This window comes from Stylophora pistillata, chromosome 3 (assembly GCF_964205215.1).
Source record: "Stylophora pistillata chromosome 3, jaStyPist1.2, whole genome shotgun sequence".
In the NCBI taxonomy this organism is placed as follows: Eukaryota; Metazoa; Cnidaria; class Anthozoa; order Scleractinia; family Pocilloporidae; genus Stylophora; species Stylophora pistillata.
The window spans coordinates 3,682,678-3,699,788 of record NC_142521.1 but is presented as its reverse complement, the minus strand read 5'-3'; the positions used below and the strand labels follow the sequence as shown (position 1 = coordinate 3,699,788).

At 38.9% G+C, this 17,111-nt stretch overlaps 2 protein-coding genes and 1 long non-coding RNA gene across 6 annotated transcripts in view; 1 reads left to right on the top strand and 2 right to left on the bottom strand.

The window, feature by feature from the left end:
- Positions 1-9,627: 9,627 nt before the first annotated feature.
- LOC111343215 (uncharacterized) lies at positions 9,628-14,067 on the bottom strand. Its single transcript, XM_022950385.2, has 4 exons — positions 13,975-14,067; positions 12,584-12,769; positions 12,042-12,159; positions 9,628-11,016 (listed from the first exon to the last, which is right to left on the bottom strand). The coding sequence occupies exons 1-4, from the start codon at positions 14,029-14,031 to the stop codon at positions 10,754-10,756; spliced, it is 624 nt and encodes a 207-aa protein (XP_022806120.1). The 5' UTR covers positions 14,032-14,067; the 3' UTR covers positions 9,628-10,753.
- An 88-nt stretch (positions 14,068-14,155) lies between these two features.
- LOC111343220 (Fanconi anemia group A protein) overlaps positions 14,156-17,111 on the top strand; it is a 29,037-nt gene continuing 26,081 nt past the window's right edge. For 2 of the 4 annotated variants that reach the window (XR_015998794.1, XR_015998795.1), the window contains exons 1-2: positions 14,157-14,386; positions 16,910-17,022. Coding sequence is in view for 2 of the 4 variants with exons in the window: in XM_088753530.1 (XP_088609656.1) it covers positions 14,287-14,386; positions 16,910-17,022 (213 nt within the window). In the remaining 2 variants the exon portion in view is untranslated. Of the gene's footprint in view, positions 14,387-16,909; positions 17,023-17,111 lie in introns of all 4 variants that reach the window. The other 2 variants (XM_088753530.1, XM_088753528.1) reach the window with 2 other exon arrangements.
- Positions 14,988-15,655, bottom strand: LOC111343221 (uncharacterized). The gene is made up of 2 exons (XR_015998797.1): positions 15,186-15,655; positions 14,988-15,078 (listed from the first exon to the last, which is right to left on the bottom strand). It is a non-coding gene; the product is annotated as an uncharacterized LOC111343221 (long non-coding RNA).

The window sequence follows — 17,111 nt, the reverse complement described above, 5'->3', positions numbered from 1 at the left end:
CAAAGAAATCATCGCTGACTTGAACGGAACCACAGTGTTCAGTAAGCTTGACTTGAATCAAGGGTACAATCAACTAGAACTCGCCCCGGAATCTAGATTCATCACAATGTTTAGCCCCCACGTCGGACTGAGGCGGTATACGCGCCTAAACTTCGGAATTGTCTGTGCAGCCGAAATATTCCAAAATGCCCTCCGCGAAACCTTGAGCGACATACAAGGAGCGCTCAACCTGAGTGATGATAACTCAGTGCACAGAAAGACACAGGAAGTCCACGACCGAGTATTGCGAGAAACCTTTCAGCGCCTCCGGGAGAAGGGCCTGACCGCAAACCGCGACAAATGCAAGCTTTCACAGCATAGCCTCGAGTTCTTTGGTTATGTGTTCTCTAGTAAAGGCATCTCTGCTAGTCCGAAGAAGGTCAAGGCGATAACCAATCTCCCACCACCAACTAACGTCGCAAAAGTGCGCAGTCTCCTTGGTAAGGCCAATTACTGCTCCAGATTCATTCTTGCTTACGCAACGCTAACACAGCTCCTCCATGAGCTGACCCAAAACAACATGCCTTAGGAGTGGAGCAGCTTAAGACCGTCCTTATGCAAGCACCTGTAACCGCTTACTTCGACCCCAGCAGGAACACCGAAGTCAGCGTCAATGCAAGCCTCGTTGGGCTTGGGGCAATCCTGGCTCAAACTGACCCCATCACTGGAGACAAGCACGTGGTTGCGTACGCAAGCAGATCCTCCACTCCCTTAGAACAGTAAAATAGTCAGACTGAGCTTGAAGCTCTTGCTGTCGTATGGGGATGTGAATATTTTCACCTATACGTCTATGGCAAACCGGTAACTGCCATCACAGATCATAAGCCGTTACTTGCGATATACAACAAACCTCGGTCAAAACCACCACCACGCTTCGAGAGGTGGACACTGCGCTTACAGCCATACCAAGTGACTGTTGTGTACGAGCAAGGAGAAGGAAAGCCGGCTGACTATATGTCCCGACACCCTGAGAAGTCAACGCTTTCCAGCAGTCGACAGCAACGCGTGGCAGAAGAGTTCGTGGACTACATCACACACGCTGCCAAACCCAACGCACTCAAGTTAGAGGACATCACGCAAGCAACTATGAAAGACCCAACCCTTCTAGCTGTCATTGATGCTGTGCGTGCCTACAACTGGTTTGAGCCGTCCAAGCGACCCGACATTAACCAAAACACGTACAAAGCTCTTGAACGGGTCCAGAAAAGAATTGACCATCTGCAGTTCCTCGAGTGTACTCTTGAGAGGAAGACGGATCATTGTCTCTGAAGTTTTACAATAGACAGTAATTGATCTCGCACACGAAGGTCATCAGGGCATCACGAAAACAAAGTCACTGCTTCGGGAGAAGGTGTGGTTCCCAGGTATCAACGACACAGTTGAGAAGAAAGTGAAGTCCTGTCTTGCATGCCAAGTGACGACCCCAGAAACCAAATGCGAGCCCCTTAACGTGTCTCCGCTGCCAGAGGGACCATGGCAACAGATTAGTGCAGATTTTAAGGAACTGTCTGGTGGAGGATACTTACTCGTCCTCAACAACGACTATTCCAGATACCCCATTGTAGAAGTCATGCCGTCGTTGTCTGCACCAGTCGTCATACCACGTCTCCACAAGGTATTTACAGAGTTTAGTGTATCGGCGAAAGTGCGCACTGATAATGGCCCGCCGTTCAACGGAAGAGAGTTCCAGTCCTTTGCAAAGAACATGGGATTCGACCAATGGTTTCAAAACAAGCCGGCGACCGCCGGAGTTCCGCCGGCTACTTGATTCTATGTCGCCGGCTACTCAGTCTGGTCATAACAGTCTGCTCGTTGCTTCTTATTCGCATATCTTTAAGACAGCATAGTAACTTCACACTCAATTTTGCAGCAATAATACATACGCAACAGGATGTAAGTGTTGTTAAAAAAAAAAAAAAAACTCAAATCGTCCGCTATATCTTGCGCCGTACGCATTTGTGTTTGGTCGCTAAGTGGCCGGGTCAACCGCGTTTGGGCGTGTGATGACGTCGGTCGCATATTTTTCTTCTTACGGTCGCTTCCAGCTGACAGCATGGCAGTAAAACGAAAACATCAAACTGGGAACACACTTTTTTCATTTGGGTTCAAAAGGTCATGATCCCCAGGTAGGTGAACAAATTTGGCCAATAAACATCTAGCAATCACTCAAAAAGTTGTCAGACTTTGTTAGTGTTCTTTCGACCATATGATTACTATGTTCAACTTGTTTATTGTACTTATCGATACTTAAGCTAAAATAAGATACGGTCGACTGATTTTATCATGATAGATATAGGACATCATGGAGTCGTGTCTATTGAAATGAAAGTCGTTGGAAAATGCAAAGTTTGCTCTCTGTATATAAAGTAAGTTAGCAAAAGAACGGTGGATATTTAGATTCCTTTCTACGCATGGTGGCCAGCTGCATTTAAGAAGTGATTCATACTGCTCTGCATTATAAAGGCAAAATTAAAAGTCTTGAGTGTTGAAATCTAAACTTAATCTGCTAATTAATAGTGGCAATTAAAATCGAGCAAGCGCAACTAATAGTTATTCGGCCGTCGAGTATTTGCACATGTGGTAGCGAAGCAAACTTCTAAACCCGCTTTCGAAACGTGACTGTGTCGTTTCAATTATTTCTGCGATTCAAAATGGAGATTTTGAACGAAACTGCCATTGCCATTTTGAAGCTAGTAATAACAAATAAAGAATAAGAGTAAAATGGGAAGAAAGACCTTGCATTTGGAAATAGTTTTAGTTTTAAAAAGATAGAAATACCGGCAAAACAACGTTCAAAAAAGTGTGAAAACGAATGAATATGACAGATGTGACGATTCTAATCGCTTGATTCTCAGACCTGAATTAAATATATATATATATATATATATATATATGAAAAAAGCAAAATCAATTATAATTCCAAGTTTTAATGTTATCTTGTAAATGAAAAATAATTTTCACTTTAAGGGCTTACTGTAAGAATCAAGAATATGACTCTGACATTGACTCTGACTCTGAAGATTTGACGGTGACGAGAAGTCAGATTCAGAACTTGTTTGGTAGTTGCCCATTTAAGGGCTTACTGTAAGAATCAAGAATATGACTTTGACATTGACTCTGACTTTGAAGATTTTGACAGTGACGAGGAGTCAGATTCAGAACTTGTTTGGTAGTTGGCCATTTGAGTATTAGTAAGCTGTTACAGTTTGCATGGAATTGACTTGTAGCCTGAAATTAAGGCAAAAGAAGCGTGAATTTTGAAACACCATAAATGATTTTTTATTTGAACATTTCCATCTCATACAAATGTGATGAAAGCATTTCTTTCATTTTCATGCTATACTCTGTAATGTAGGATAAGCCAATGTTCGTAGATCAGCATTCCTCCCTTGACTAATTTTCATGAAAATTAATGTCACTCAAGTCAATCTGAATCAATGTAATCAGTAAAATTATGCTGCTGTTAATAAATCACAATTTACCTTTGAAATAGATGCTAGAACGTTGAAAATGGCATTTCGGAGCTTCTAGATTTCAAAATTTTCTCGATTATCACAGCCGCCTACTTTTCCAGAGTCGGCCGCCTACTTTAAAACATTTTGAAACCCCTGAATTCGACCATCGAAAGATAACCCCCACATGGCCACGTGCCAACGGAGAAGTTGAACGATTCACGCGCACGGTTAAGAAGACGATTGAAGCAGCAAACATGGATCAACGTCCCTGGAAAGAAAAGTTACACAAGATGCTTTGCAACTACAGAGCAATACCGCACTCGTCAACAGGCAAGCCACCAGCCAAGGATTTATTCAACAGGCCCATGCGCGTTAAGATTCCTAACATACCCAGTTCTAAGGAGGACCCAGCATCGATTCGACACCGAGACATGTTGGCTAAGGAGAAGATGAAAAGCTATGCTGACCGGAAAGCATATGTGAAGCCAAGCAACCTCATGACTGGAGACAAAGTTCTAGTCAGGCGTGACCCCTCCGGAATTAATTCCTGAACACTTATCATCCTGAATCCTACGTCATCACTCACCCCCAAGGGTACGATGATTACTGCCGAGGGCGGGGCAAAAAACATCACCCGAAACTCTTCGTTCTTCAAGAAGCTGGAGCCCGACGCCCAGATCAGTTGGTGGACCTGTGCACGACAGCCTAACTCCCCCAGCTCTGCCTATTAGGGAGTTTAAGCAAATCACTACGGCTGGCGCTGCTACGGCTATCGTGGGTGACGAGGCTTGGGGAGAATACGTCGCCGAAGCCCGCCAAAATTCAACTTTAAGCAACGCGAACTACAAACCTGGTACGGCTGAGAAGTTTAAAACCAATAAATTAAGGGTCTTCGCGGTAGTTTTTGCACGTCTAAAAACTCAAAATGACTTCTTTTAAAGGGAAGAGGGATTCTAACGTTTGGAAAAAAAAATTGTAAGCGTTCCTGTGCACAGTGAATGAGTGAATTAAAATATTTAGCTTACGTGTTGTAAAATTGCCAGTTTGGAGCTTATAAACACCAAAGCAAAGTTTCTTCACGGTCCCTCATAACCCTCGTCATTCCTCGGCTTCAGCTATTCCAACTCATAACTAAACAAGAATTGCCGGCCACAGCGAAAAATCTCATCATAACCACTCCTAGAACTTCTCGTATTTACTTTTTACCTAAAATTCACAAACCTAACAACCCGGGTCGGCCCATTGTCTCGGCTTGTAGTTGCCCTACCGAACTTATCTCCAGCTATCTAGACAAAATTATGGCTCCCATCGTCAAAACTTTACCATCATATATTAAAGACAGCCAACACGCTCTTCAAATTTTTCGAGACTTTAATTTCCTTGGCCAAAACAAACTTCTTTTCACCATGGACATTACGTCTCTTTACACTGTCATTCCTAATGGCGAAGGCCTTCTGAAAAATAAAAAACTCGCATAAGTACTTGTTATATTCGTCTTCGCATCCATCTCACGTTAAGAATTCCATTCCTTTTTCTCAGTTTCTAAGACTTCGTCGTTTATGTACTAATGACTCTGATTTCCACAACAAATCAGAGTCAATGTGCCAGTTCTTCGATAAACGTGGTTACCCTGTTTCCGTCGTTCAAGCGGGTTACCACCGCGCTCAACTTATTGATCGACATTCAGCACTACAAACGTCGCATAAGGAAGATTCCGACCGCATTCCATTCACTCTCACGTTTCACCCTCACAACCACTCAGTTAAATCCATCATTCTTAAAAACTTTAAATTACTTCAAAACGATCCAGAGACAAGCACTATCTTTTCGGAGCCTCCGCTCATTTCATTCAAACGCGACAAAAACATAGGCAATTTTTTGGTCAGAAGTTCTTTTCAGACTAATGAGCAACCAGGCACTTTTAAATGCGCTCGTGCACGATGCAAAACGTGTCCTTTCATTCACAACACTGATAAAATATCGGGACCTAAACGATCCATTAAGATCACCGATCACTTCACGTGCACCTCCGCCAATGTAATCTATTGCATAACTTGCACTTATTGCAAAAAGATATACATCGGCGAAACAGGCAGAAGACTAGGTGACCGATTCCGAGAACACCTTCGAGACGTGGAAAGGAATGACAAGGACACATCGAAACCAGTCGCTAGACATTTTAATTTACCTAATCATACCTAAGCAACATATGGCAATCTGCGGTCTTTCCTTGCACTTAGGTGGCACGGAAAGCCGTAAAAATCTTGAACAAAAGCTCATCTTTCAAACCGGCAGTCTAAATCCCACAGGGATCAACGAACGCTTTTCATTCTACTAATTTATTCATGTTTTTCTCGTTGCTATGCTCCCACCAATAACGTAGCTCCATTTTCTGCCTTTAAAAGCACACACAACCCACAATTCCTCTATTCGCTTCGACGAAGGGCTAACGCTCGAAACGTCAGCTTTTGTAATCATTACGGTGGCCAATTTACCATTTCAACTTTGTTGATATATCCAAATTATTCAGCTATTTGAATTTCAAGTAGTCTTTGAGGTTTGAAAAGGAAAAGTTAGACTTTCTACCTACGCATTTCTCCTTGCGTTCGCTGCGTTCTCCATATGCACACTGCTTCGATCCTTCGACAAACCCGGCGGCAAAAATAAAGGCAGATTCACTCGGTTAGGGACAGCAAGCTTGATAAATATTCAATAAGCTATTTTTAAAGATGTTAAGTGTATTTCAATAGTTAAAATTGCTCAGGAGAATGTATAAAGCGAGGAAGGAAGCGAGATAAGTTCACGTACCACAGACTACGCCGAAACCTTCCCACTCGCGTAGAAGGATTTCCCGCTACGGCTGGATGGGAACCACTGACATGCGCAATGACTCGTTTCTGAACAATTTTCCTTCCGGTAGCCGTGGCAGCGCCAGCCGTAGTAATTTGCTTAAACTCCCTATTGATGCTAAGGAGAGTACGCTGTCAAAACCTGCTGAGTGTGGACCTCGTCCCAACCCACAGAGACACAGATGGTCACCTACATACCTTAATGACTTTGTCTAAGACCTCTTGAAACCCATTGAGGGACGTTTTCACATGTTACTGTTTGTTCACTCTGCACTAGATGCTCAGAGTCGGTTTTATATTTTGTTGTAGTTTCGGTATAGTTTATATATAATGCAAAGTGGGGAGGAATGTAGTGACCACTTCCAGTTGTCGTTTTCTTACCTGTCAATCATGTAATTTCTCGGTTAGAAAGAGAGAAAGAAAGCTTGGCGCAGTTGTAAAAACTTGGAGTTTAACAAATAAACCGCTTCATGAAATAACATTCTAGCGTACAGTCAATACACTACAGGCCTGCAGCCCATTGCTAATGGCACTGTAACAACAAGAACTGCATCACAATAACTGCCTGCAGTAAAACGGGAGTGGTAATTGAGGAAACGTTCGGCCGATGGAAAAGGCGATTTCAGGTGTTGCAAACATTGCTTAAAAGTTACATGAGCATGTGGTGGATGAAGAGGTAGAAGAGCTGGCAGATGTGACGTAGACGCCATTTTTTTAACTGTACCGTAGTGGCGCGGTAATAAGAATAAAATAAGTGGTTACTTACCGGCTCAATGTTACAGTATGCATTGAATACATACTGAACAAATTAACGTCATTAGTCAAACTGCTTAATTTGCTGGAATGGTGGTGGACATCTTGGCCAAGTTCGTTCCTGTCTTCAAGCCGTGGTTCATAAAAATGAGGGATTTGAAAGTTTCTGTTACATTATATCTTATACAAGAGGTTCAAAAATAAGTTTTATTTCGATCATTATCCTTTTTTTAATAAATCTTATTATTAAAAACTGGATTATTGGATAATGCAATTCAAGACTTTTATTGGCTTCGCCATTATGGTATATGAGCCAATAAACCATAATCTACGATATGGTAAGCGTACGCGTCGGCTTAAAATTAAAAGGGAGCTAAAAATTTAATAAAATTTAATAATTTAATGTAGCGTTTTTAATAAAACAATTATTCCACTCGCGCTTGTTGGATATGAGATGATTATAGCCAACGAGGCGCGTAGCGCCTCGTTGGCTATCTATCATCTCATATCCAACGCGCGCTCGTGGAATAATTGTTAATTAGACGTTTTGTTGTATCAAGGCTGATAGTTTCGAAAGAAACTGTTTGGAGCTGCTTCGGTGGGGGTAACGAAATAATTTGGATATATCAACAAAGTTGAAATGGTAAATTGGCCACCGTAACGATTACAAAAGATGACGTTTCGAGTATTAGCCCTTTATTCGTGTTTTTCTCGTTGCCATGTTCCCACCAACAACGTAGCTCCAGTTTCTGCCTTTAAAAGCACACACAACCCACAATTCCTCTATTCGCTCCGACGAAGGGCTAACGCTCGAAACGTCAGCTTTTGTAATCGTTACGGTGGCCAATTTACCATTTCAACTTTGTTGATATATAAAATTATTAGCTGCATAAAAGCATAATTGGCTTCATATCTTAAGCACCATTTTATAAAAAGAACAGAAGCTGAATATTGGGGGTAAAGGCACTCCATATTGCTAATCTATAAAATTCATGAGAACAGTACAATGGAAAGGGAAAAAAAAAAGAAAAAAAAAAAAAAGAAAAAAAAAAAGAACAGAAGCTGAATATTGGGGGTAATGGCACTCCATATTGCTAATCTATAAAATTCATGAGAACAGTACAATGGAAAGGGAAAAAAAAAAAAAAAAAAAACAAAAAAAAAAAAAAGAACAGAAGCTGAATATTGGGGGTAATGGCACTCCATATTGCTAATCTATAAAATTCATGAGAACAGTACAATGGAAAGGGAAAAAAAAACTTGTCTTTTTGTACTGTTCCAGCAACTTTTAATAAGCGAATTAAGTTGAGCCACGGGAGGAAACTTTGGTTGCTTTCTGATTCATTCTTCTCAAGGTGTTCATCTTTACGCCCCAACTGATAAGGAAATATTGCACTTGAAATGCAGCTTTCCAACCTTTAAAGGTGATTTATTTTCTTTCCTCAATTTCTCGTGAATAATAAATCTAGTGTTTCTCTTGTTTCTCAAAGCAGCTAAACGGTATGAATATAAACTTACAACTGAAGTTACCAGTGCATATTCAATGGCTACAACAAGCCACTTTAACCCTCACTTTGCTCCCCTTACAGCCATGTTTGACAAGTGTTACATATGTCGGGAACTGTGGACAATGCCTTAATTGGTTTAGTTGTTATTGTTCTTTGTTATGTATGACTAGAAATAACTTCACTCAATTTCCCAGAAGGTACTTTGTACTCCTAGGTATCACATAGCGACTCAGTAAAATATAGCGATCCTGCATGCGCTCGTGTCGGTTGATGCTGTAGTTAAGCCTGGAGTTTAAGAGGAGTGATCCTTAGAATAAAGGAGCTGATTAACTAGGAAACGTGTTGGTGCGTTTTCAACACATACCTGTAATTTGTCTTCTTTTAAATGAATCCTCAAATTCATGAGCTCAAATTAAACAACACTTAGCTCGAGCACAGAAAGGTATATTTCAGACAAGATTGTAAATATTTTTGAGGCTAAAGTTAAATCAGCAAAAAGTTGAGATGGTGGCTAAATCAAAAGACAGCAGAGTATTTTACAACAGTATCCAAAGTCATTGGTGATGTTGTTACTTAACTACTTTCTGTGATTGGTCTGAAAATCTTGCACCTCCATTTAAACCACCAGATGCAAAATGATGCCCTCTCTTTTTTCCTTTGTCTCACCATGAGACATTTGCCTTTGTACTTATTAACTGCTCATTTACTTTTACAGCACTTAACCATTTAACCCCTTGGAGTGACTAGTATCTAATTTCTCCTTACAATATCATCCCTCAATCACCAATCAAAGTCAGGAGAATAAAGGAAATGATCACTAACCAAAGAAACTCTTGATTGTTAGACAAATTCTCCTTGTCAGCACTTGATCTAATGTATGGAGAACAGTGTTGAGAAGATGCATACTGATGTTGTGTAATGGGTTGATTGAAAAACACACTCAGGACAAAAACAATCCATGGTGGCTGGCCAAATCCCTCAATTCCTCCTGTTATCTATCATATAATCAATAACTGGCAACTATTCAAGTGTTTTTTTTTTTTTTAAACATCTCTTGTTAGAGCTGGTGAATCCTACAATTTTTAATTTCAACTATCACTTAAAAATCTACAAAGCTGTGAGTACAGGTGCCTGTTTAAACTGGCAAGCACTTCCCAGTTATCATGTATCCATAACAAACATGTATGAAAGAGATAAAAGAATTATTATCACCTGATGCATTGACATGAAAAAGAAATACTTCCAATTAATCAAACTTAGGACTTTTCCTGAAATGTTTACACCTCTGGTTAGTTCAAACTCTTCTGAAGCATAAGTCTTTGAGAGACTGTCTTGATTATAAAACTTTCAAAGATGAAAATGAATCCTCCCACCTACATTTGCCACAAAAATCTGAACTTGTTTGAGATTAAAATACTCACAAGACTTTGAGAACATTCCAAAATTTTTACAGTTTAGCTGGTTTAAGAAATTGTTTGAGCCAAAAACAACTTGTAAATTGTATATGGTGTGGCGAATGGAGAGGCAAAAGGCTCTCTAACCCTACAACTTCTCCTTTGAGCATTAAATTTAATACATTATGCATTGCAACAAACAGTTGATGAGATCAGATGACCTTAACTGTTCGATTTTCTCCAGTAGTCCACATAAGAATGTGTAACACCTAGAAAGGAGAATTACTGATCTGATATTAAGAGTTGTAGTATTGCTATTTGACGATTTCAGGAAATCTACTTGTAAATGAGAAAATATGGATTTATAGAACTGACGCACCACCTTATGGCTACATCCAAGCAGGAGAACATCCTGTGAGCTTCCCAATGCAATGCAGAAGAGGTGCATTTAAGACTAACTCTTTCTCTATGCAGAATCTTCAATATATATGGCAATCAGTAAAATTGTTAAATGTGCACTTCATAATAAACCCCTTCAGGCTTAAAAGTAAACTTAAGCATTTTTTTGGGTTTTGGCATTTATCCTCATTTGATAAAAAACAAAGACAGATTTCATATTCCCATTTGGAGATAATCTGCAAACACTCACTCAAGTCAATACCTCCCTAAGCTGCTTGTTGTATGACCTTATAATAAAATTTTTTTTATAAAATCAAGCTAAAACCCTTATGTAAAAAACACTAAGTTGCAAACACTTACTTCTCTCCTACAACATGAAAAAATGAGAAAAAAATAAGAATGAAAAATGTTAAGACAGCTACAATAGCAAAAACTTTTAAAACCTCCTTTTTTGCATTGACTGCAACTGGACTAGTCTTTTTGGGTGGTAAAGGTTTGGAAGGCCCTTCTTTGACATTGGATTCCTTTTTCTCAATTTTTGTTGCCTCCACTGACTCTATCTTTGCAGTAACCTCAACTTCTTTTTCTTCTTTTGTTTCTTGTTTGTAAGTTAATGGCCCTGTGAGGTGAACATATCCTGCATGTGAGTTTCACAATGTACAGCCAACTCATATTAAATTAAACTTTCCACGCACATTGAAATAGGATTGGGTTATCACAAGTTGGAAACAAACCAATGAAAATCGTTGAAAAAAAACTGTGAAATAATATTTCTACTCAGAAAGTGTACAAGTAAATGTTAGCCACATTAAATCACAATAAAGAAGAGTTGAGAGAAAATGGAACATTTGAGCAGGAAGGCAGTTTGAAGATTCACCACACTGTAGCTGAATGAACCCTGGACCAGCAAAGCTTGACTGATATAAAGAAAATATGACAAAGAATATACAGTTGATTCCAAATATTTACAGTAGTCTGTACATTAGTTCAAGTTATTCAGGAATGGATTACAAAGAAATGACCAGGAAGGAAATGAAAACTGTTTAAGTTAACAACAGGCTGAACTTTTCTCAAAGCACTTGATGTGCTATTTCAAAAACAAGTGCAGGGGTTTCATAAGGGTTTCCAAACACAGGGAAACTGATGAAAGCACGAGGCCCAGGCCGAGTGCTTTAATTGGGCTGGTGGCAGTCAAGTGTGATGCTTTATCAAACTCAAGGGTTTGTTATTGTATGAAACTCATGGATAGCACACCATTCTAGTGTTTTACCATGGTTTCAAACCACATGCACTTGATGAAATTGGCGTGTCTTGGTTGGATGATAACCTTATGAATAATTAATGAGGTTAAGAATGAAACTATGACAGTTTTGGACACAACAGCAATAAGAAAAAATTTAGCCATGTGCAGTTATGAAAATATCCAGCATTAGTCACCTCCACTTAGCATCAAATTCTTAAACATCAAGTCAATAAAGGTTACATAACAATGCCAGAATAAGCATCAACCTCAAAATCCATGAGGTATTATTTTGTAAAGGCCAAAGGAAGTTCAAACAATATTGGGATGAAACTTCTGTGTGATTCCAAGGAGTATGTGGCTAATTAATCTTAAAATTAGCTTCATCATTTAAGAGAACCCACCTTTTCTCTGATGAAGAATCACAAAATCTGAGGATCTAGTGGTTGGGGTTTTCAGTTTAGTGTACTCTTCTACTTTTGGTGTTGTTGGGGTCTGTACTTTCTGAATTGCCTGAGACTTCTGTCAAAGACAGAGAAAGAAATACAAAGTCAACCATTTACATATTGTTAATTCTACCTCACCACTAAACACTAACTTGTAAAATAGAGTTTATTACAAGCATTCTCAATAATTGCAGGGCTCAACACTAACTTTCAACTTACTTAGCCAAGTGGCTGGTGACATGTTAGATGTTACGACAATTTCAGTTTGTTTACTAGCCAAACTGGCTGGTGGAAATTGAAAACCACTAGCCAAAACTGAATTTCTACTAGTCTGTGGCTAGTGGGCTACAATTAGTGTCAAGCCCTGAATTGTCTCTTCATAAGTCTTGACCACAACAACACTGAAGAGAGTTTGTTTTATGAAAGGGACATGTAACAGTAACTACCTTTACTAATGAACTTGTGGCCCTCCTGTACAATTACTCGAGTGAAAACTTTACCTTTGGTGTCCTGGCCTTTCTCCCTGGAGAAGGAGACCGCGATTTATTGAAGTTTTTAATCAAAGGTTGGCAGCCCCTCAAATTTTTCACTGGTTCCCATGAATCAACCTCTTTTCCAAAGCCCTTCCAGCGTATAAGGTACTCCACTTTTCCATGGTGACTTCTTTTTCCAAGCAGTCTTTCCACCTGGAATACAAATGTACCATTGAGTAGACATATATTTTGTAGTTTAAAATGCATATTGGGTCAAAATATGTTTAGACTAGTTTATTTAATTGTGTATTTCCCTTTGTTTCAAGACGAACTACCACAATCTAAAACTAATCCAAAATCAACATAATTGAAATTAAATTTCAACTAAAATCATAAAATACATGCAAGTATAGATACACATGAAAAGGTACAAACATTTACGTACAGACAATACAAATGAAGATAAAGTAAATAATAATAATAATGATAGTAATAATAGTATTATCAATAGTTATCATAATCAAAATCATAATCTTAATCATAATAAATTTAAAAATAATAAAACTTTATTTCAGCATCAAATTTATTTAGCTGTAAGGCTGCAAGCTTATTGGGGACATCAATTTAACTGACAACAAAACTTAAAAAAAGTAACTGATTATTCTAATCTAAGATCTACTATCTTATTCGTTCTTATTTGTATTTTGACGAGCACTACGAGCTCGTCAAAATACGGCACAACTCACAACTCGTATAAATACTCAGCGATACTACACAACAAAACGTTTGATAAGCTATAATGTTTTTAAGTATTTGGGTGAGTCTTGCAATCTACAACGTTGTTCTTTTAAAATATCTCTATAATAATCATAGGTACCATTTGATGCATAATTTCTAACTTTTTTCGTTATACCCATTGGCTGGCAAATTACACGAACATGAATCCTTTGATTTAAAACAATTTTTGCACATTGTAAACCAAACAAATGTAAGAAGGATCGTAGATCGTTCTCCAACAATTTGCATACTAAAAGGACAATTTTGGAACACTTAATCGATTTATCGTAGTATTCAAAGCATTTATTAGAGAAAGTGCACTAATAAGTTAACTCAATCGACAATCATTTTCGTTAAGAAAGGGATCGCACCAACTGAAAAGTAAACGCTACAAAGCTCCAGTCTAAGTATTTCAATAAATAATGCCATCACGTGAGAATACTCGCCACGTACCGATTGAGCAAGTATCGTGAATTCAAACGTTGATAGAATTAATCAGATAAAGCAGGTAGCAGATCAAGGATTTTAGGTAAAATGCAGTCTTTGTTCTCTTAGCAGGGATGAAACAGAAAAATCTCCATAGAGCAAACGCCCCCTGTTGAAAAGAAAAGCCAGTCAGTTAATTAATAACGTCCTCTTACCTCATAAAGCTCTCCCTCGGACTCCGACGAGAGCTGCGGAGACCGAACCGACGCCATTTTCCAGAGCTCAAAAAGCGCGCGTAAAAGGGAAGGATGTATATTATGACGTAAAAGGCCTGGATGCGCTGCCTACAAAAATAAAGATATACTTTGTGTGTTCATACATAACATACAAAGCAGGTTGTGGAGAGCCTGGTCGTTTCTGTTGCATTGGCGCGCAAATCAGTCCCGGCCTAACATAAAAACTTTCTTTCATCTTCTGTGTTTTCCAGCCGAAAAAAATGCATTGTTGAGGTTTCCCATTGATATAGTATGGAACTTGAGTCGTATTGCAGAACTAAGCGTTCCAGAGAGAGTTCTGCAGACAGCAATAATGGGGAGAAAGTTCAGCACAAATTTAAGCGATTGTTGGGTGAGTACATCTGTTCTAATCTAATAATACTTTATTCCATTAAATCACAAAAAATAAATAATTTGAAAAAAAGGGAGACACCAGAGATTAGCCCTATCGAGGGTGTTTCCAAAATAATAATCTAGTTAAACATCTAATAAAATTATATAAATATACAAATATAAGAACATTAAGTTGCGATTTAACTATATACAGTACTTACTATAAAAACTATTTATAATATTATTTAAAAAGGCTGTTGTGGGTACATTGAAATTACCGGTACACACAGCTGTTTTAGAAGGCTAGACACTTGAGCAGAAGAATGCATAGGGCTGGAGAAGTATAGATGTGGAATACGAAGTTAAAGCATTGTGAAATGCCAATCACGAGCAGGGATCGACACTAATGGTAGCCAAATAGCCACAGACTAGTAGAAATTCAGTTTTGACTAGTGGTTTTCAATTTCCACAAGCCAGTTTGGCTAGTAAACAAACAGAAATTGTTGTAACATCTAAGTTGACACTAGCCACTCGGCTAGTAAGTTAAAAAGTTAGTGTTCAGCCCTGCAGGAGACTTTTCATGTTGTCGTTCAAGTGATAGGGTTAACTTCTATTTCAAGCGGTAATTGTGAAGAAGAGCTCCCCAAAAAACCTGTCGGCCGACTGTCGGCCGACTGTCGGCCGACAGTTGACCGACAGGCGGCCGACAGTCTACCGACAGGTTAAGAAAAAAGAAAAATTGTGTAAAAAACGAACAGTTAACGTGACATAACAATCCGTAATGGTGATGTATGACTCGACAGACTTCACCTACTTACCGATCGACGGCAAAGTTGGTAGTATGTAAAGAAACGTTTCTTCCAAAATGTTATCAGATGCGTATAGGATATATCACTTGCGTAATTTACAACACACCAGACAATCTAAGAATCGCATAGGAAGATAATTTAATCGAAAACTCGGCCAAAAACTCTGAAAACCATAAGCTACGTATCAATACAAACACTTTCGTTCCAATCGCCCAACAATGCAACGCGGCCTCTTATGGTATGTTAAGTATGTATGTATGTATTTGTTGCTAGCATCGTAATCTATCTTGCAGGTTTGGGATGAATTGCTATTTCCAATTTCAAGTTTAATAAATGATACAACTGTGAATCTTTTTACTCGTTATGTTAAGTAATAAAATACTATACGTAACAATTCGATAATTAGACTTGGATGCGTGATGCGATAATTGATTTAGGAGCGCGCCGCTAATCTAATGTTGAACAATACACATGTTGGTTCTGTCTCTGTCGTTTTGCCACTCTGCGACAAACGCAAATTAAAAAATTAATAATTTAAACCCATATGCTTTTGTAACGGCAAACTTAGAATCCCTAACATTGTGTGATCGTTTCACGGACAAGCTACCGACAAGGTACCGACAGGTTACCGACACATTACCAACAGTCGGCCGACTGTCGGCCGACTGGCGGCCGACAGGTAGCCTATATTTCAGGCAAAACCTGTCGGCCGACAGACGACCAACTGTCGGCCGACTGTCGGCCGACAGTCGGCCGACAGACGACCAACTGTCAGCCGACAGTCGGCCGACAGACGACCAACTGTCGGCCGACTGTCGGCCGACAGGTTTTTTGGGGAGCTCTTCTTCACAATTACCTTTCAAGCAACTCATTTCTGACAATTGGCAGCTATAAACAGCTGCAGCGTACATTAAAGTGCTAGCAGTCCTTAGCCAGGGTTAGTGAAATTTGAAGAAAAACAAAATTTTCACCTCCAAATTTAACAAAAATAATCTTTTAGACTTTCAAGCAATTTTAATTTTTAAGACTGATTGATTTTAAAAGGACCAAGGACATACTTTAGTAACCAAATGGCAAGGATCCCCATACCCCTCTGTAGAACTAAGTCACATAAAAATATCTGGCCTTATCACCCATCACAAATAACATTCAAAACTCTTTCATGTTCCCACGAAATTCAAGACAATCACATTAAATTAATATTTTATATTTCCAGTCTTGACCAGTCTCATGTGACAAAATAACTTGGATATATCAACAAAGTTGAAGTGGTAAATTGTGACAAAAGATGATGCAATGTCTTATCTTATTTGTTCTAGTACCATTAGTGGTCTGTTTTCTGACCTTTATCTATCCATATATAGTCCATATCCTGTCAAAACCCTAACCAAAGCCATATGAGAACAATACATACATTTTCACAACAATAAAGTAGCCTGAAATTCATCATGTAAAACAAAATGGTTTATGAATCAGGTTAATTCAGCTCTTACTTCATAGATCAGGTTTTAGTAAAAAAATTCATTCACATGGACGTAAAAAGATCGTATCATCTTAAATCACAATTCATGAACTAAGAAAAAGTCGAATCACAATTCATGAGAAAAAAATTGCCCAACCACGCTTCATGTGAAAAGTATAGGGGACCCTCAATGGCCCTTCTTTAGACTTTGATGATTTCTATGAAATTTCCTAAAGCTGCTTTTAAAGGGAAGTGTAATATTTTTTTGTAGAGAGCACTCAGATCAAAGAATACAAAAAGACCAGTGGATCTGTAGATGAACTTAAGAAGGCTGCTCTACAAATGGTGCATGATAACTTCAGTTTTGAGGGCATATTGAGAGAGGTTAGCCCTGGTTTTCTGTTCCCTTTTAATAAGAAGAAAATGGTTTCTGCAACAGGAGAGGAAATCAAGTAGATTTAAACTTGACCAAA